Source organism: Numenius arquata, chromosome Z (assembly GCF_964106895.1).
Source record: "Numenius arquata chromosome Z, bNumArq3.hap1.1, whole genome shotgun sequence".
Taxonomy (NCBI): domain Eukaryota; kingdom Metazoa; phylum Chordata; class Aves; order Charadriiformes; family Scolopacidae; genus Numenius; species Numenius arquata.
The window spans coordinates 27,203,788-27,225,047 of record NC_133616.1 but is presented as its reverse complement, the minus strand read 5'-3'; the positions used below and the strand labels follow the sequence as shown (position 1 = coordinate 27,225,047).

The following is a 21,260-nucleotide window of genomic DNA, read 5'->3' as shown; positions in this document are numbered from 1 at the left end:
TGGAGTAGCCTTGTTTGAGGCCCCATTCTAGCCTTTCATCCCTCAAATCAACTTGGAACAACACAGAGAAAAGACTTTGTAAATCATTACTCAGCAATTTACTTAGAACATTCATAGCCACTCACTATGTGCCTCAAGTGTCTTCGGCTCCAAAGATGTTTTTTTGGATAAAGTCTTAATGTTTTTTATTAAACAACTCTGTTGAGGGGAAAAAGAGATAAAAAGTCTTCAAGTAACTGTGCGAATTGCACATAAACATTCCTCTCCAAGACCCTAACACGTTGCAATCAATCCAGAGGCATTTCTGTAGTGGTACCTTGATGTCATGAATGCGGGCGTGTGTCCTTGTGCTTTCAAGTAAAGTGAAACTCCAGTTCCTTTTCACTGCTTGTATTTCTTGAGCTCTATTATGCCTCTCTGTTTTTTTCTAGCAGTAGCAACCTTTTGTTGTGTAAATAGAGATTAGGATAGTCATTAGTGTGGTTAGAATGTACCTAGAATGGTGTGTGGTACTGCCAACATAGTCATCTTTAACCAGTAGACCTTAAAAATCACCTGCCAAACAATGCACTCATGCTTTCTGATGACATTCACAGTTCATTTCTCATTCATAGTCGAAAAATATTTCGGAAACAAGCACATGATCTGTAAGTGGTTTGGTAAAAGAATGCAAGCAAATTAAGCACGAATGAAGTATTTCATGGAGAGGTCTGTGTGCTCGGTCTCTTGTCTCACAACACCATGGAGCTGATGAAGCAGGAGTACGGCTCACAGCCTACTAATAGATGATACATCTTGAACTCTAGGAGTGAAACGCACTTTCTTTGTGTGGGCTTTTCTTTAAAAGTCGCCTTGCAGCTTTGCTAGCAATCAGTCTTATGTTGTTGGTTTATTCTGTTCAGGTGGACAAACTTGTGATAGAACTGGAACAGAGCCGTAACCTTAGCAATACGATTGTACACATTGACATGGATGCCTTCTATGCAGCTGTGGAAATGAGAGACAATCCAGAGTTGAAGGAGAAGCCTATAGCAGTGGGATCAATGAGTATGTTGGTAAGGCCAAATGTCACGCTAATTCAGAAATCAATTACATGAATCTAAAACCTAATAAACCATACAATAATAATGTAATATGACACTGTTATATAGAGAATTTCTAGAAGTGTGGAAAAAATAACAAAACAGTAAACATCTGTTCTTAGACTAGACTGTATAAATTGGATTTTATTTTTCAGTAAAAAGTGTACCCATGACAGTATAAAGGATGTAAACAGATTGAAAGGTGGGGTGTGGGGGAGGGAATGCATATAAACTCTCAGCCTTGTCAGTCTTTTCTGCTTGAAGATATGTGATTAGAACTTGATTATTTTGAAGAAAAGCTTGATTACTGAACACTAAATTTATTTACTCTCTCCTAAGTCTACATCAAATTACCACGCTAGGAGATTTGGTGTACGTGCAGCCATGCCTGGATTTATTGCTAAAAAGCTATGTCCACATCTAACTATAGTACCATTAAACTTTGAAAAATATGGCAAAGTGAGTAAAGAGGTAAGTCTGAAAGTGCTCTTTAACCAAAAGTCAGTGTACTTGGTTTAAGACTCTATCAATACATCAGTTCTAGATAACATGAAAAGTGGTAGTTTAAGCATTAAACTCTTCGGTGATGTGGCTTTGAACATAAATTAAACAAAACATTGGTGCTTTTGAACAAGGAGATGAAAAAACATTGCATTCATCCATCTTGTCGTTTTAATGAAGTCAGTAGTGGTGCTGGTAGAGATTTTCAGAACTTTAGTCAGCTAGTGATACAGCTTGAGCCTTATTATTCTTAAAATTCCAAAACCATGGATCATAATCTAATCACTAGGACGCTGCAAGTACATAGGAAACATGGAGATAATAAATTCACACAATGCATAATCATAATTTCAAATGGTAATTACTGGAGAGAGAAGTCAAGAGCATTAGTGAGTTCTAAATGCAGATTCATTTGTTTTAAAAGAAGGGACTTGAAATAAAAAGGAAAAAATCAGAGAGAAATCACATGTTGCTTTAGCAGTAGTGATTTTACTTAGTGCCGGGAGAAATACTTAGGATACCCAAAATCCAGTTTTAAAAAAAAAAAACAAAACCAACCAAACAAACAAACAAAAAAAACCCAAAAGAACAAACCCAATGAACTGATTTTTTTGTAGGCCTTAAACTTGTAGATGGCACATCTTCCAACTTGAATAAAATCATGCCAAGATTTATTTATTTTTATGAAGCCTCAATCTCTTTCCATAAATAAAGGCAGTTTCTAATTTTGATCTTATTTGATTTCATTTTTCTCAATTCTGTTGTAAAAAAGCATATATAAATATGCGCGTTTCAGAATGGGTTTGAACTTGGTAAGGATCTTGGATTTTATGATAAATATTTCATTTGTTGTTTGATGAGGTAAAGTATTAAAGGTTCTGGCTGATTTGGTTTTTTTTATTTTTGTCTTTCTCTTGGGATTTGGGTTGAAAATATTTAAATTTGTTTCATTTTGTCATTAAAAGTTGAGCAGTGAATCCTTTCTAGTCAGTTTCAGAAAGATGAAGTGCATGTGAACAAACGTGGTACCTAAGAACTTCATCAAATCTGATAGAGAAAACATGACATGGTCAAATTTTCCTTCTTGTTTAAAAAAAATAATAAAAAGAGAAGGTAAAAAAAGAGGAGAAAAGGTAGAGAATTTATTTTGACCATTTAATTTATTATGTTGCCTTTTGGGAAGATGCACTTATCACTATTTTTCTAATAAGCTTTGTCTGTGACATCAACCAGTGCTCTAAAACATTGTCTGTAACTTTAGTTTGAATGTAAGTTAAAACTTGAGTGGCCTTGTATTTTTTTAAACCTTTGCATATGTGATGTTCTGTGATGTCCCCAGAGTTGTGTTCAGATAGTTACTGCAGTGTCTGTGAACCTAGTGCCTGTGGAATCCTTACACGCTGATCTTAATGACCTCTGCAGTAAAATACGCTGCTCAAAATCTGTTTAGTTCTCACTTATTATTGATATCTTGCTACTTGTGAGAAGCAGTACTATAATTTTCCAATATCAATTAATAGTTTGTTCTATAAATATCTTTAATATTGATTGGTAATCTTGAAGTTTCAGAGTACATTTGTTCCCTTCATAACTGTGTGTCAAGATCTGCTCTTACAGCAACAAGGCTTTAAACTTTCACTATGTATTTATCAAGGTTAGAGAAATACTGACCGAATATGATCCCAATTTTATGCCTATGGGCCTAGATGAAGCCTACCTGAACATAACAGAGCACTTGGAGGAAAGACTGAACTGGCCCGAAGATAAGAGAAGATTCTTTTTTAACACGGAAAGCACTAGAGAAAAAGGTAAGCAAATTACTGTCTTTTTATGCAGTCACCTGGCACTGAGGGGACAGATGCTTTCTTTTAGGCATCGTTGGCAGAATGATGACACCACTAAATCGTAGTTACAATTTAAAGCTTTGTTTTCTTAACAGGAAGTTGATGATTAGTATAGCACAGACGATGATTAGAATAGCACAGGATTTCTACAAGCAGAATCAATGAAGTACAATGTAACTAGCATAATACAGAATTTGTAATACAACTTAAAAACTTATAATTTCTAATCACCTGGACTGTCTGCAGTCAAATCTTAATACATGATTTGCTGTATCAATGTAACAATCATGATTGAGACTCAAAAATCACATAAAAGGATACGAATCACTCCCTCAGTCCTCAGAAGAAGCAGACAACAGTGGAGGTGTGCTTTTCCATCTGGGGGGTCATGTTTTCTCTGTCTGGCAGCAGTTCTGGTCCATGTCCTCTTAGGACATTAACTGCTTGGTTTTACAGACAGTGCTCTGGGACCTGTTATGTTTTTCCCTGTTCTGTGGCAGGGTCATCAACACCACCAGGTTGGCTGGGTGCCTGGTACCTTCAAGGCCAGCAAGGAAGGGAGTAATTGGCCTGGCACCCAGCAACCTTGAGGCCTACAGGGTGGGGAAGCATAAACCTGTTTGTTTTGTCTACTAGGTGCACAGGACCTTCAGCACCTGATAATGAGGGGAAAGGAAACAAATACATGACCCGCTGGGTTCCAGAGAATGGCTGTTTGCCTTATAAAATGGCATTAGTTATGCTAACTACCTGACCTGGGGTGAGGAGCAGGTGTTACTGATCACACATGCATATAATATGTAAACTATATGTTATAACTTCAGATAACTTATAACATACAAGCTTCAGATAAGTGCCCTACGCTTTCAATGGGTGCAGCTTAAGTCCTTCCATAATTCATCCTCTGGTATACTCTCTACCTCCGATTTCTTAGTTTACAGGTTAACTTGCTCTATTATTCACCTGTGCATAAAAGGTATGCTGCTAATAATTTGGACTCGGAAGACTTAATGTTTTCTAACTCGAGTAAAATGTGTGAAAAGTGGTACTAGGTTTACTAAACCTAATTGTGTTAAGTGTGTATTTTCCTTTACAATTCAACAAGATAATTTTGCAAATAAGTAGTAATAATCTTACGAGTTAAGGTAGTAGAATAAATAAACTTACTGTTCTAAAGGTTATTTGTATTTTGGAAAGTTGTTTCCTAAAATACTGTAGTGAGTCCTGTACATCAGAAACATGAGAAATTGTCTGCAAAGACAGTATGCGTAAGCTCTGGTTACATGATTATTTTACAAGATTAAAAATGTATAGTCATGAGCACTGAGCACTGCAGGACTTACAGTAACGCTTAAGATATGACTGGATTTCACTTGGCTGTAGAAGATGGAGTTGGAACCACATCCACAACTGTATACCCAATAGGGAGTAATAAAAAAGGAGTCATACAAATGGTTGATTGATGTACAAACCGGAACATTTATATTATCAGTATTCAAAATTATCTAAATAGCCATTAAGAGGATAATCAAGGATACACTACTACTAAAAAGCATTAATGGAATAGAAAGAAACAAACTGGCATAGTCTTTGCAAAATAAATATCACTGATGTGGAGTCATGTAGCCTCTTCATGCTTCTCTGACATCCTTGTTCTTCAGAAAAACAAGCAAGCACTTAGAATGTGAAACTGTAATAGTAAGGTTAGTAGAGTCAGACAAAGGGCTGCTGACATTACTTGTTCTGCCATGACTGCAGTTAAAAACAAGAAACTCCCCAGGCTCGTGATTCTAGAACCAGATATTCAAAATCCCTAATTTTCTTTGGAGAATATCGAAAAGCTTTTACAAAATATTTTTATTTCCACCAGAAAAGGGAGCATCTGGTGTTCACTTGACTTGAAACAAAAATAATGCCAAAATATTTATGTTTTTCTGCTGCTACAGCAACAGGCCATTAAACCTTGTTGCTTTTCTGGAAGTTACATCCAGTTTCCTAGCCAATTCTTCCAATCTCAGCCAAGTTCAAATCACATTAAGAACAAAGCAGTTATGACTCTTCTCTCTTGAAACAAAAAAACAATGCAATCGCTTTGGCTAAATAATGATTTTTTTTTTTTCAAACAGAAGAAAAGAAGCTGCTAATGCACTCTCTTCAGACACTGCAGAAAGAAATCAATAAATAATATCATAGAATTGTTTAGGTTGGAAAAGACCCTTAAGGTCATTGAGTCCAACTTTTAACCTAACACTGCCAAGTCTACCGCTAAACTATGTTCCTAAGCACCACATCTACACATCTTTTAAATACCTCCTGGGATGGTGACTCAACCAGTTCTCTAGGCAGCCTGTTCCAATGCTTAATAACCCTTAACGCCCAGCAGGGGGACAGTCACTTCCCTACTCCTGCTGGCCAGCTATTTCTCATACAAGCCAGGATGCCTTCTTGGCCGCGCTGGGCACACTGCTGGCTCGTATTCAGCTGCCTGTTGACCAACACCCCCAGGTCCTTTTCTGCCAGGCAGCTTTCCAGCTACTCTTCCCCAAGCCTGTAGCGCTGCATGGGGTTGTTGTGACCAAGTCCAGGACCTGGCACTTGGTCTTGTTCAGCCTCATACAATTGTCCTCGGCCCACTGATTCAGCCTGTTCAGAGCCCTCTGTAGAGCCTTCCTACCCTTAAGCAGATCAACACTCCCACCTAACTTGATGTCATCTGCGAACTTACTGAGGGTGCACTCAGTCCCCTCATCCAGATCATCAATAAAGATACTAATCAAAACTGGCCCCAATACCGAACCCTGGGGAACACCACTTGTGACCAGCCACCAGCTAGATTTAATTCCATTTACCACAACTCAGGGCCCAGCCATCCAGCCAGTTTTTTATGCAATGAAGTGCACACATTTCCAAGCCATGAGCATCCACTGCTCCAGGAAAATGCAGTGGAAAATGGTGTCAGAGGATTCCCTAAAGTCTAGGTAGACAACATCCACAGCCTTTCCCCTCATCCACTAGATGGATCACCTTGCCATAGAAGGAGATCAGGTTAGTCAAGCAGGACCTACTTTTCATACACCCGTGCTGACTGCACCCGATCACCTTTATGTGCCACATGATGGCACTCGGGATGGTCTGCTCCATAACATTTCCCAGCATCAAGGTCAGACTGACAGGCCTATAGTTCCCCAGATCCTCCTTTTGGCCCATCTTGTAGATGGGTGTCGCATTTGCTAACCTCCAGTCAAGTGGTACCTCTCTGGTTAGCCAGGACTGCTCATAAGTAGCGGAAGGTGGGTTGGCGAGTACTTCCACCAGCTCCCTGAGTACCTTTGCATGGATCCCATCCAGCCACATAGACTTGTGTGTGTCTATGTGGCGTAGCAGGTTGCTGACTGTTTCCTCTTGGATTATGGAATAATCCATAGGGAAAGCCTATTATTTGCTCCCCATCTTCCAGGTCACAGGGCTGGGTACTCAGAGAACAACCGGTCTTACTGTTGAATACTGAGGTATTTAATACCTCAGCCTTTTCCTCATCCTTTGTCACTGTATTTCCCCCTGCATCCAGTAAAGGATGGAGATTCTCCTTAGACTTCCTTTTGTTGCTAACATATTTTAGAAACATTTTTATTGTCTTTTAAGGCAGTAGCCAGATTAAGTTCTGGTTGGGCTTTGGCCTTTCTAATTTTCTCCCTGGATAAACTATGACATACTTGTAGTCCTCCTGAGTTGCCTGCCCCTTCTTCCAAACTCTCTTTTTTCTCCTGAGATCCATCCATATATAACATATATGGATAGATTAATTAATTGTGTTCCTACCTAACATAGAGAAAGATGATATAAATATGTCTGCCAAATTTAATGAAGATGGATGCTCTTCTTCACCGGTACTGTTTGAAGACAACACACTTCTGGTGGATAACGATCCTGACCAAAGAGATCAATCAGTGGAAAATTCGATTGTCTTCGGAACTTCTGCAGAGGAAGTTGTGAAGGAAATTCGCTTTAGAATTGAGCAGAAAACTCAACTGACTGCTAGTGCAGGTATTCAGACACATATGAATAATAATAATGCTTTGTATTTCCAGAATGTCTCCTACTCCAATCTTAAAGGGCATTAATTAAGAAATTAGCATTGCCACAGTATTCTTGTGCTGCAAAGTAATTTGCTCTCTTTGCAAATCTGCAAAGGCTATGACTTTCAAGTGTTTCAAGAGGTGATATAGCTATCAAAGACACTCTTGTTTTTTGGTTTTTAATCATAGATACATTAGTTTAATCATTTTAAACATAGAAACAAAGTTATATCATTTTTTTGCTTCTTTCTTCTTGAAATATAAGTAGTGTGGAAGAATGACCAGTGCACTCAGGAGTTAATCTTAGCACTGGTGGTTGTTGGTTTAGTGCTTCAAGTAAATTGTTTTCGTGAAACACGGGTCGTAGTGAAATCTGTTACTGGTTGCTAAATTGCTGTTAGTTTGAATAGCAGATCCATATTGTTAAGTATTTCTAACAGTTCTCCCCACTGTTCCTTGCTTAAGGCAATATCAAATTTCATTAAAAAGTTAGTTCTCAGAGAAGTAAATATGTGTGGAAGTCAATAAACTATTCACTAGCTTTTTAATATTGACCATTCAAGTTTTATGTCATTTGACTTCAGGCAGTCTACCTGTAAGTCTCAACTATTTTGATAATAGTCTTGATTAAGTCAGTAAAAGGTCACCCTAGCCACTTAGTTTGATGCCATCCGAACTGCTTTGCTAACCAGGTCAGTGAGGCATCAGGGAGTAATGAGCTTTATGAAGCAGATGTAGGCGAGCAAAGAAATGTTGAATGTAAGCAAACCTAAAGGAGCACTAGTAGGAAGAACCAGGATGAGACCCACCTCCCATGTATGTTATCTCATGAGTGGTAGCAAAATAATAATTTTGTTCTACTGAAATTTTGTCTTCTTAAGGAATAAGTTAGTGTTTAGAGAACAGGCACAGCTTTTATAAGTGCATCAGGGGTTTTAAGCACAAAAATGAAAAATAGCTAGAAAGCTAATTGAAAAAATACTGAACATGGAATCATGGAATTGTCAGAGTTGGAAGGGACCTTTAGAGATCATCTAGTCCAACTCCCCTGCTAAAGCAGGATTGCCTAGAGCACATTACTCAGGACTGCATCCAGGTGGATCTTGAAGATCTCCAGAGAAGGGGACTCCACGACCTCCCTGGGCAGCCTGTTCCAGAGCTCTGTCACCCTCACCGTAAAGAAGTTCTTCCTCATATTTGAGTGGAACTTCCTATGTTCCAGCTTGTGCCCATTGCACCTCATCCTCTCACTGGGAACCACTGAAAAGAGTCTGGCTCCATCATCCTTCAACCCACCCCTTAGGTACTTGTAAACATAGATAAGGTCTCCCCTCAGCCTTCTCTTCTCCAAGCTAAAGAGCCCCAGCTCTTTGAGCCTTTCCTCCTAAGGGAGGTGCTCCAATCCCTTAATCATCTTAATTGCCCTACGTTGGACTCTCTCCAGTAGTTCCCTGTCCCTCTTGAACTGGGGAGCCCAGAACTGGATGCAGTATTCCAGTTGTGGCCTCACCAGTGCAGAGTAGAGGGGGAGAATGACCTCCCTCGGCCTACTGGCCACACTCTTCCCTATGCAGCCCAGGATTCCATTGGCCCTCTTGATAATCAGTAATAAACAGAATTACGTATACCTTCTTAAATAATTTTAAACAGAATTACGTATACCTTCTTAAATAATTTTATCAGTAAACAAATCAAAATTTAGTCTTCCAGGGGGGCAGCGTAGAATAATTCTATTTTCCTTGCTAAACCAATTGCAGAGTTTATTTGTAAAAACAGTTTTGATAGAAAAGAGCAGTCCCTCATCCCTGCAAGTGTCAGTGAAATAAATGTATATTTTGAAAAGACTACGTAGCAGTGGTAGCCCACAAAAGACTTTAATTTGGTAAATTTTGTCAAAATTAGTTAAGTCTTTTTGCTGAAATACAAGGAGAAAATATCTCCTCCTTATTAAGAATGCACTATAGCTGCCATTGTAAACATTTCCTTTTGTCTTACAATAATCACTATCATAAAATCATTCAATCATGTAACTGATGTTATTTTTAAACGCTTGGTATTTAACCTCTCATGACTGATTAGTGCGTGTTGTGTTACCCTGACTATCTTAAAATAGTAGGTACACTTTATGTGGTGCATCCATTATATTTAATATACCACAAGTATTTATGTTCTCACATGTCTGTCACAATTTTTTTTTGCAGAGTAGTAACAAATCTGGTTATCAGTTATAGTCATTCTTTTTCTTATGTTTAGTCTTTGCCAAATGTCTAGGCTAGTCTTCAACTTTTAAATACTGGACAGTTGAAATTAAGTTGTCTTGTGTTTTTTAAAAATAGGGGGTTTGTTTGTTTGTTTTTAAGGAATAGCACCGAATACAATGTTAGCAAAAATGTGCAGTGATCGTAATAAACCTAATGGGCAGTGCAGAATTGCTCCCGAGAGACAAGCAGTGATAGACTTCCTAAAAGACTTGCCTATTAGAAAGGTAAGAGATACTGTGATATTTACCATGTAATCATGTCTGTTCCTTATGTTCTAAAAGCAAAATTTTTACTGAAGAAATATACTTTTCTAGGTAATCTGCCCAGTTGTGTTTGGTTTAAATTGTTCCTGGTATTGGATCTACCATAACGATAGTTTCTATAATGATGCTTACTATTTTTCAGGTGCCAGGTATAGGCAAAGTAACCGAGAAGATGTTAAAAGCCCTTGGAATTGTGACTTGCTCAGAACTTTACCAGCAGAGGGCACTGCTTTCTCTGCTTTTTTCAGAAGCATCTTGGCGTAATTTCTTGGATATTTCCCTTGGTTTGGGTTCAACACATTTGGAAAAGTATGTTTTGGGTTTTTTTCTCCTGTGTTTACATTTTTCTAATTTATTTCCTTGTGTATCTCACATAGTGTACATTTTAAGAAATGTTTTATTGACAAACAAATATTATGAAAATTCAGCTCGTTTGGTATATTTTAAAAGGTGTCTGATACCTGTTATTATTATACTTATGGCTAAGATACACACAACAACTGAACATTAAAAAGCAAAAGTTTGTACAGCCATGTCTGGTACATGAAATCCAAAAAGTCTGTCAGAGAATTTGTGCATCAAGTGTATCTCAAGAAATCAAGTTGATATAATTTAAAGTAACCTGATAATTACTAAAACAGCTGAAGAGAAATGAGTTTTCCTAAGGAAAGGTGTTCAGTCCTGTTTTCTCTATAAAAACAATATACATTCATTGGTTTTTATTTTTATCTGATTGTAACAAAAATCGCATTGCTATCTGATCTTCTCTAGTGGTAAATTGTCATATTTCTAATGAAAGAGACTGACGTTTCTGTGTCTTCTATTGTGTATACATACATATTTGCAATATCAACTTGTGAATTTCCTGGAATGGAACTGAAGATGTTTATGTCCTTCATATCTTTTCCTTTAAGATTCATACTACTTTAATGGCTTTTTAGCCTCCTGTGTAGAGAGGAGAAATAAGTCTTAGTAGTGAACTCATCTTTTTAATAATATGAATCATTTCTAAACCTGTCCTGGATACAAACATGGAACACTTGTTCTTAAAAAAACCCAGCATTTTGTTGTTTGTGTAAACAAGTCTTAATTTAGGATTGGCTTTCTTTTAAATATTCCTTCCATATAAATATTCTCCTATCCTTCCCAAACTGCTGAAATTCTATTTAAAAACAGCTTCACAATGATCTGGTTTCATTAGAAGTTCCAAAGTGTTTTGTGCACTTCTGAAGGACCTATTCCGTATTATTTCTGTTACGTCTCTGATAATAATAGATCTTCCTTTTTTTTTTCTCTTTGACTACAAAATAATATATACAGTTAGCAATTTGTAGACCAGTAATGTGCTAGCACAATCTTTGTGTTGTTTTTTGTTTTTTTTTTAATTCAGAAATATGTTGACTTGAAACAAAATATGCAATAAGATTGACTTAGTGAAGGTGACTTGATAAAAGATAAAATGTGGTTTTCCAAATATTTGTTTCTCTTAAGATAATGCAACCTCAAGTGGTCCTTTAATAGTTGGTGCACTCTCCTCCCTTATTCTCCCTGTTTAGGTGTCGTACAGTCTGGGAATCTTCCCAGTACATTTAAAAAAAAACAAACCAGGAGCATTTCAAAAGCTACAGTTGTTATTGTGAAGGGGAACACAATTTTAATGGTGGTGTCTAAGAAACTTATTTCTTGGGTTTGCTTTTATTAGCACCAACTTGACTTCAGTGATTTTAGTGGGGGGAAAGCACGCCCTTAATCTACCAATACCTGAGTAAATGGTTCATTTTATGGTCGTTGTCTTTGATCACCTTCTTTTAGGAAAATCTGAGGATACTAAGTATGTTCTTTCCAATACGTACAAACAGAACAAGGACCTAAAAATAAAACACTCTGAGGAACTCCTTATATGCAGAAGAGTTATTAAAGGATGTTCAATTAAAACTGGGAAAGAGCAAGCTAACAAACCAACCAACAAAAAGAGCCCTAACACATCACCTTTAACATGGGCAATAATTTAGTGAGAAAGTAAACATAATTCCTTAGAGAAACAAATATTCAAATATACATAGCATGTTCAGGATTTTAATAGCAGTGCTCTGCACTTACAGTGAGGTGAGAGACCATAGGGTTTGTAGTTAGTTTTGTTTTTAAATAAGACTCATTCCAATATGAGAGAGGAGTTTTGTTGGAGTTTTGGGTTCTTTTTACAAACTTTATTGACATCTGTGGCTGATTTATGTCTTTACTTCATCTACAGTAATGTCTAAGTTTTTTTAAAAAAACATTGTCTGTTTTGCATTCACTTAAACTTGATGTGCAAGACTTGTAGAGAAAGTTAACATCCAGTTATTGAAACATGACTGGTTGTCTTGGAGTTTATTGAAATGATAACAGTTCTAGGTAAAGTGAGTGTAATAAATTGTTTTTCTTTTTAAAGGGATGGAGAAAGAAAAAGTATGAGCACTGAAAGGTATGCCTTTTCAACATTGAAAAAGCTACATTAATTACTAAACCTACTTAATGCCAAGTAGTGTATACTTTTCTTAGTCATATAATTTAATTGTGTATTTATATGTGTTAGAAAACCACATATACAACAAGGTCACTAAATCAGATTCAAGCTTTAATTATTTATTTTTTTTTCCTTGGCTTCAGAATACTATGGAGTTACTTCTGTCAGTTTGCATGTTCTCTTTTCTCATCATCTGATTCTCCTAATGCCTTTAATATATCGAATATATATGGTCTTTAAGCCATAATATAGGGTGGAAATATATAAGGGATTGAATTTTTTTTTTCTATGTTCCAGTTTAGTGTTAACATCAGTCTAATAGCCTGCAGTGACATGCATGGCAAGTATAGTGTAGGGTAGACTTGCAAAGCTGACAATAATTTTGCATGGTTAACTAAAATCGGTTAAATTTCCTAACTTTTAAGTTTTTGCCAGTGTAGAGTTCCTTAAGGTGGTGGTGTGTGTAATTTCCAAAAGTTCATTTTTAAAAAGTAAATACTGCAAGGAGAATCTGTAGAGCACCATAGTAATTATCCCTACCCTCATGTCTTGTCTCTTTTTAGAAAAGAAGAAATTATTCTTATTCCTTGTGAGACTTAATAGTTAAGTCTCAAAGCTGGGGAGCTTATGTAAGCCCCCTAAAGTTTAGTACCAGCAGAGCTGAGACATGTATGGCTGTAGTCTTGTGCTGGTTTGCAGGCAGACTGATAATCTGGGTAGCCTATTGTACCATTCTGCTTTTCTTCCTTCTTTTTTTCCTAAGAGAAACAGTTTTAGACCAGAGATGGTTTAAAACTCTGCTGTAATCATGAAGCTAGTTTATATGGGAATAAGAGTGGGCCTGAAATAGCATTCTCTCTGTCCCACCCCTTCCAAACTTCGGACTTTTACAGCTTCCCAATTACTGCAGCATTGCAATTCTGTAAATCACTGCAGCATTGCCAGGGTAACATGAGTTACTCCTTGGATAATGGCATGGGACCCACAGTAAAATACTCATCCTGTTACTCTGGCAGCATGCAAACATTCTTAGGGGAACATGAATCATAATAGGGGATGACTTTTCAATATGATCAGGTAAACCTAATTATAACTCAGAGATGTGAAATCCAGTGTAACTGTAGGGACTTTACACTCATAAATAGAAAGCCTGGCATGAAACAATGGATCTGCGAGACCGTTCCAAAAGCATCTGGTGGCTTTAAGTTTTGCTTCCCACTTCTCTTAAAACCACTACTAACTGAAGTTGTTTTTCCTCTGATGTTATTACTAAAAAGCAGATGCACGACAAAAATATAATACTGTAATTCCCCTGCTCTAGCAAAGGCAGTTAGCAATGTTTTTGGCAGAAAGATAGCTTTTCCTACTCTGAGGCTAGACATAATTACCCTAGCTGGCATCTTTTTCTTAGCATCTGCATTATTTATTTCTGATACTTGGCTCTGATATTGACTTTCTAATACTTTCTTTCTTCTGATGTTACATAGCACTGTACAAAGGAGATTAAATACAAATAACTTGGCTGCCTCCATGAATTCAGTTGGTGTTAGTATTCTCTCTTCCATATATTTAAGCATTAATGACCTTAAATCTGATACATTTTCAAATAGCGCATGAAAAATTGAAAGCCAGATTATTTAATATTTGAAGGGCTTTGCAAACATTTTGAAACACATAAATGTGCACAAATCTTTCTGTATAATATGCATATTAATGTCTATTTTTCCTTGAAGTAAACACTCAAACCTATACAACCTTCTTCTGATGTAGTTTCGTTTAACTGTACAAAAAATACTTTTAGAAGGCAGCCACTGAAGAAATTTTAGACTTCATACTGAAAAAAAGATCATATCTTTATCTTAGAACATTCAGTGAAATAAACTCAGCAGAAGACCAGTACAGCTTGTGTCGAGAGCTCTGCAGAGACCTTGCTCAAGAGCTACAGAAAGAGGGACTTAAGGTATTTATAATATTCTCTGTTTACTTGCAAAAAGACAACACTTTGCATTTAAAGTTATTAAATGCAACATTAGTGTGAATGTTCTCAGCAGCATCATACCATGCAATCTATCTTCAGAAGTCTCCATTCTTTAATTGCAGACGTTTAGAACGATTTAGTCAGCATTTTAATATTGTTCAGGTGGCTTTTGCATAGAAAAAATTAAACTACTTAACCAAGTTATTTAGCACATAAGCATTTTATGCTAAAAGCAATGTTTATAAACAAATAATAGCATTGATTGTCTATGAGCTGTGCTTTGGTCAATCATATACTATTAATGTATTTAAAACAGTGTTTCTTTCGCATATTCATAACAGGATGCAGTCAATAGCCAGTTGAGTAGTTTAAGAAGTTCACATGTCCCAGACTTGCTGACAAGTTACTCATGCCATTCAATGGTATGAAAGGTAGCAACAGTCTCTGTATTCCTTCTCCCCAAATTTCTGTTTATTATCTGGAAAGAACAGTTGATATTTTCTATTAAGGTCTTTATGGTAAAGCAAGGAATAACATTTAAGACCTAAAAGAATTGTGATTAGTATTCTTCATTCATAAAAGATTGTCTCAAAAGGTGATAGGTTTAAAGGGAAATCATCAGCTAAGAAGGACAAAGGGATAAGCTTACAAAGGCACCAGAGCAAAAGGTGTGCCATCTATTTACATTTGGATGGACGCACTAAATCACATAAATGGTTTGGAAGATGTTGCTAGGGGAATATTTGTGCCAAACACAGATGCTGTGTGTTTCTCTGATAGCACCATGCAGGAGGAAAGAAGTTCTCAGCAAATCCTTAATTGGGTATCACTTACATGTCCTTAGTAGTTTTCACAGCAAAGGTAAGTTATCTTGCACTGAAAGTTTCCAAGTGAAATATTTTTTTGTAGGCAGGGTAGAAGTTGTGACTGTAGCCAGAGCAAAATCTATTGAACAGGCACTTGTGGCAGATGGTCTGCTGGGAACCACAGCCAAATGACCCAGTTCAGAGAATTTGACTTTGGCAGCAGTTTAGGAGCAAGTACAGAATCTTGCAGAAGAGTTCTTGGCAGTGGCACAGTTTTGCCTATGGCTTTAGGGCCCTTATATAGATGCTACATAATAATTGTTTCTGTGCTGTATATGACATGCTTAACCTTTTTCTTTTTTTTTCTTTATTTTCCTTTTTTTTTTTTTTTTTTTTTTTTTGGCCTAGGGTAAAACTGTTACCTTGAAGCTAAAGAATGTGAACTTTGAAGTGAAAACGAGAGCTTCAACTGTGCTGTCTTCTGTTTCTACTGAGGAGGAAATATTTGCTGTTGCTAAAGACTTGTTAGGAACAGAAATTGATAGTGTTGCTCCTCACCCTTTACGGATAAGACTTATGGGTAAAATATTTCAAACACATTCTTTCTTTTCAGACTTAGATCTTATAATGTATGCAAGTAACAGACCGTACTTTAAAGTAAAATCTGTATAAATGGATTTATCCTTTCTCTGTTACCCTGGTAGTTTTTGCAAAGTGAAACAGGTCTAAAGTGCTGAATGGTGACTCAGGAATGTTTTACTAATTTAGATTGTACTTTTCCTTCCACCTGCTAGCCCTGGAACAACATACAGATTGGCTTGAGAGTAGAATCTTAACACATAGCAGTGCTTAATTCTGCTGCCTTAAAAGAGCTTTTAAATCTGCTTTGCACCACAACAACAGGTCATTTCTGTCCATAACCTCTTTTAGAAACAAATGCTTTAAATAAAAGTGCTTCTAGAGTTGAAGATGCTATGGTCTGCAAGAAATTCAAAATTTCGGTCAACAGTAAAATCTGTGTTTTGATTGTAAGACCTGTATGTTTCAGATGCTTATGTATTCTGCTTGGACCATTCAGTGATACGTAAATCTTACTTGTCTATGGTATTAGAATGCACTGAAGAAAAAATTTTTGGTGGGGAGACTTCATGCAAAACTCTCTTTCAGACTGAATTCTAAATTATTAATTTTATGGCCTCATGGTACAATCAGTTAAAACTTCATGGGTATTGAAATTAATAATATGGTTGGGCAAGTGTTTGGGTCTGGTAAAATTGTACAGACCTTGTGATCCATTGTTAGCATTTGCAGGTAGTATAGCCTCCATTTAGAGATAAAATGCACTTTTATTGATTGGATGTACACATCAGAAGGTGTTAATTAAGAATTAGTACTAAGTTTTCATAAAATTGGTATTATAAGTTTGTTTTTCATCATTAGGTGTACGAGTATCAGGATTTCTAAGTGAAGAAGAGAAGAAGTATCAACAAAAAAGCATTAAAAGTTTCTTAAAATCAGGAAAAGAAATTGGTTTTCTTAGGCTGCAGCCAGGGAAGTCCAACCAAGAATATTTCACAAAAAATTCAGAAGCATCTCCCAGAGGGAGTTTTTTTGATAAAAAGCGAGCTGCAAGGCAGCTAAACAGTGAGAATCTTTGTCCAAATGAAACTGTAGGTAAGCAGCTCTTTCATGATCAGAAATCATCAGCAAATTTTGTGGAAGAAACTAAGAAAGTCGCAGACTTAAAGAATTCTAATCTGTGTAAGACCTTCACTTGCCCTGTTTGCTTTGAGGAGCAAAGCAGCAATAATTTGGAAGAGCTTAATAGGCATATTGATGAGTGCCTCAATGGGACTGTTGTTAAAGATGCCATGGAAATATCCAAGAATGACAATTCAAGAGGAAATACACTTAACTTTCTTCCGCACTTTGCAAATGAAAATGTTGATGAATGTCAAATAAATAAAACAGATCAACTAGCAGGAACAGACCAGTCTGCAAGTACATCTGACAACTCTGCTAGCAATAGCACAGAAAAATTTACTCAGATAATACCTGATAAACCCCACAGAGAAAGACAGCCTAGCAATCCCAGTGATATTGCTAGAAACGTGTGTGTGAAAGAGTGTCTTTTCCCCAAAAGAATTTCACAAGACAAGGGAGACCATTTTGAAAAGACTGAACATACAGAAAAAACTAGTTCATCCTGTTTCTTCGAAGCTAAAGAAGACAGCATTCTTGTTTGTCCAGTTTGTAATTTACAACAGGAAACCACCAGTCTTGTGTCATTTAACAGACATATGGATATCTGCTTAAATAAAGGCCTTATCCAGGAGCTCACAGAGAAAAAAGATTTTCCTGCTAAGACTTCTAATACGGAAAATTCAAACAGAGTTGGTGAGTATCCACATTAGGATATATTTGATTATTCAAATTGTCTACTTGTACCATTAAAGTGATTTGGTAGTGGTATATTTGAACCTCAAAACAGGACACAGGGCTGAGGTTTTTTCAACGAGTTCATTTGAGTAAGGCCTGGCTAAGGGTGAACATTTTACTTCAGAAAATATCAAATCAGTTTTCATGACAAACTAGATTTATGAATGTCGTGGTAATTAAATAGTTCCACAAGGGTGACATAGGAATTACTGCTTATTTCTGTAAATGGTATGTTTGCTACCCCCCAGGCATGTTCAGAAAGGTGTTTGTAAGGCCACAAAGATTTAAGTGAGAATCAATGAAAACATCTTCAACTTGGATTGTTTCAGAGATTCAGCTGACAGAAAAGTTCCATTATGTAATGTGTTGGCAAAAACAGGGAGGCGGTGAACTAAAACATAAAGGCAGGAATGTGCCTGTTTTACGTCTAATAAAATATATCATGTAACTGCACCTGTAACATGCGAAACCAGTAGCATATTTACTTAAGTAGTTTCTCTTTTTGAGGAAGAGTTAACCCTTGGCTAGATTAGAGGACATGTGCAGGTAGTTAAGTATCTGCTTGAAGTACCTTGTCCCTAATCTAACTTGGGAGATTTTTAAGAGGAAATGAAAATGCTAGTGTGTTAGAATTATCAGAACACAATTAAGACTTAAAATATCAATCTTTTTGCACAGAAAATTCTATAAGCTCTGTTGTTGCTACATGTGCACACAGGCTTTGTTTTAAATTAAAAACTCACTGTTGGCAAAGAGTCTTTCCCTCCTGCAGGATAAAAAAAAAATAATTTTCAACAACCATCTTGAAAATCAACTACATTACACTGGGGTATTTATGAAAGAAAGATTCATATTAGTCTCTTAGATTTCAATAACCTAAAGGCTTTTTGGTTTTTTATTTTAAAAATGTTAATATAAATTACAGTTCTCAAACTGCACATAATAAAATGTTATCTTTTCCTTGAGACAGATTAAATTTGGTTATCTTAAAAAAAAAAAAATTGGGGGGGGAAGAAAAGCTTTACCCAAACCTGCTCTTTTAAAAGTTCTGCCATGTATATGATTTCTGAAGCATTCTTTATTGACAGAATTAATTTTGGTTGTTTCCAATTACTTTTCAGGAGGTTTAAGCAGAGGACAGCAGTGTGCAAATCCACCACAAGGAACAAAAAGGTAAGGGTTTTCTGGAAACTTGAGTACACAACTCATTTTAAAATAATACAGCTTAAAAAAATACTTAGTGTTGTAAAAGCTGTGTAGGTATGCATTGTATATTTTTCCCTCTTACCTTTTCTTGTCTTTCTTTAAATTTAGGTCCGGACTAACAACTTCACAGTCAGTATCAAAAAAAGCCAAGTCGTGCAATTCCAAGCATACAATTGAAATGTTTTTTAAATGACTGTGTAGCAACATATTCTATATGAAGTATTTCATAGTGTTTTATGACTGCAAATTAATCTAGCATTGGTAGTAGGATTCAGGTACCTGTTACTTTGGAGCCATTGCATACCTGTGTGAAAAGAACATGATGTTTGAGGTAAAAGAGGAGGTACAATTGAGGTAATTTGGGGTTTTTTGGGAATAATACTTTTTTTTTCCCCTGTTGTTTCTGAGAATCAAAATTCGCTAGCACTTCGAATTTGTTTTTATTGAACATGTGAAACTTTGTTAGAGTCACGAGCAGCCTCAGGAATTCTCTCTGCTGTTCAACAAAGAGAACAGAGAGATTAGAGCTGCCATTGAGCAAGCCTCTAGGGCGAGCTCCCTGGAAAGCAGGAATCATTAACCAGGGTGCTGTGCTGTGCTTACTGAACGCCCTCTTCTCGCACCTGACCTGCCATCTTCTCTCTGTTGTTTGTATTGGCTCTGGTAGCCATAGTAGCTCAGGCTGACGCTTCCTTGGACAATTCAACACTGAATTTAATTGTGGTATTAGCTCTGTGATAACAAAGAAGAGCCAAGTTACTTGATTTCAGCTTACGAACTTCTATCTTCTCAGTGGGCACAAAAATTGATTGGTCTCACAGTTTCAAAGGAGAAGAGCAAGAATTTAGAGCACAGTCAAGCTTTCGTTGTTGCCACTGAAAATTACTTCAGTAAGAATTGATGGACCAGCCCTGAAGGACTCATTGTGTTGAGATACAGGATGACTTCACTGATTTAAAAAAATAAATCTGTTGATGAGAGAAGAATTCCTCCAGGTTAGTCAGACAAATGCTGTTTGATCCTTGGCCTTTCCAAAGACTCTGAGAACTTCAATTGTCTTCAAAATTATGAAATTGTTAATGGTCAGTAGGACTAAGCTTACTCTAAATAAAAGGTCTCATGGTGCAATAATAATATGAATGATGTGCAAATAAGATGCTGAATCTTCTTATTGTTTACCCGTCTCTTTAAAAATATTTTGTATTTCTGAATAACTGATATTTTATCAGTACATATGTGAAAGGAGGAAGTTGTGAAGTGCAAATATTTAAAATACGCTGTTTAGATTTTTTCTGTTCACACCAAATTGCTTAAATGCAGACATTTTAATATAATTAAATATTTATCAGGCAAATAATTTATGATGATAGCATATTTCTTATAAGTTATACAATGTCAAACCCTGTATGAAATGTAAACTGCTTTTTAATTGCAAAATCTTTAAAAGAAGCAGCTACTGTAGAAGCATGTTTTGTTGTTTAACTGTGTTGAAAGTACTTTGGGGTTTACTTGTTTTTTAAACAAACAAATGTGTACCTGATATGTCTCGGATGCTCAGGCTGAGTCCAGAATATGCTTTTTGGTTTTCCAACTTGCTGGAATGGTTTCACCATCTCTGCCTGCCCATCTGTTTGTTTGTTTGCCAGATGCCACAGTACCCAGAGCTCTGTCATTTGAATTCATGTCAGTGCTCCCTTATCTGCTTTGGACCAAATCAGCTGGACTAGTTCAGACTATGTGAGCTGACTCAGTTGACTTTTTCTAAACCAGGTCAGTGAGCATTCAGCGTGAGCTGTTCTGTTGACAGAGGTGGGAGCTGGAAACTTTTGGTAGGAAAGACATAAAAGCAACTGAGGAAAAAATGATTTAAGCTACTACTGCTGTTTAGAAAGTAAACACCTGTCCCTTTGTTAGTTTGTATCTGTCTGATTCAATAAAGTGTAGAATCTAAGTATTACCATGTCATGGTGTGTGTTTCTTTAAAATGTGTATTTTTACATATGCATTACTTAGCAAAAAAGTAAACTACTTGAAGTGCTTGAACAAATGGTGTTAGTTTGGTTTAACCTCAGAATTTGTTTCACCATCTGTTTAAAAAAAAAAGGTGTCATAGAGTTATCTGAGTGTCATGAAGTTAAAGTTGTGGAGTATGTTAGAACTAATGTGCAAGTAAAACTCACAGTATGATTCTAAAGCCAGAAATTGTGTCTTTTGAGATGTATGTAGAAGTATACCATCTGGAAGGGTGACTCTGTGCGTTTACAGAAAGTGCTCAGTGAGATTATTTTAATGTTTTCC

General features: G+C 36.5%; 1 protein-coding gene across 1 annotated transcript in view; it reads left to right on the top strand.

Moving 5' to 3' along the window:
- Positions 1 to 20,912, top strand: part of POLK (DNA polymerase kappa) — a 28,550-nt gene extending 7,638 nt beyond the window's left edge. Inside the window, exons 3-14 of the mRNA XM_074166049.1 lie at positions 903 to 1,055; positions 1,422 to 1,553; positions 3,238 to 3,391; positions 7,256 to 7,471; positions 9,864 to 9,988; positions 10,170 to 10,336; positions 12,459 to 12,491; positions 14,397 to 14,493; positions 15,726 to 15,897; positions 16,758 to 17,714; positions 18,878 to 18,929; positions 19,071 to 20,912. Of these exons, the coding sequence (XP_074022150.1) occupies positions 903 to 1,055; positions 1,422 to 1,553; positions 3,238 to 3,391; positions 7,256 to 7,471; positions 9,864 to 9,988; positions 10,170 to 10,336; positions 12,459 to 12,491; positions 14,397 to 14,493; positions 15,726 to 15,897; positions 16,758 to 17,714; positions 18,878 to 18,929; positions 19,071 to 19,155 (2,343 nt within the window). The 3' untranslated portion in view covers positions 19,156 to 20,912. The remainder of the gene's footprint in view (positions 1 to 902; positions 1,056 to 1,421; positions 1,554 to 3,237; positions 3,392 to 7,255; positions 7,472 to 9,863; positions 9,989 to 10,169; positions 10,337 to 12,458; positions 12,492 to 14,396; positions 14,494 to 15,725; positions 15,898 to 16,757; positions 17,715 to 18,877; positions 18,930 to 19,070) is intronic.
- The last annotated feature ends 348 nt before the right edge of the window (positions 20,913 to 21,260 follow it).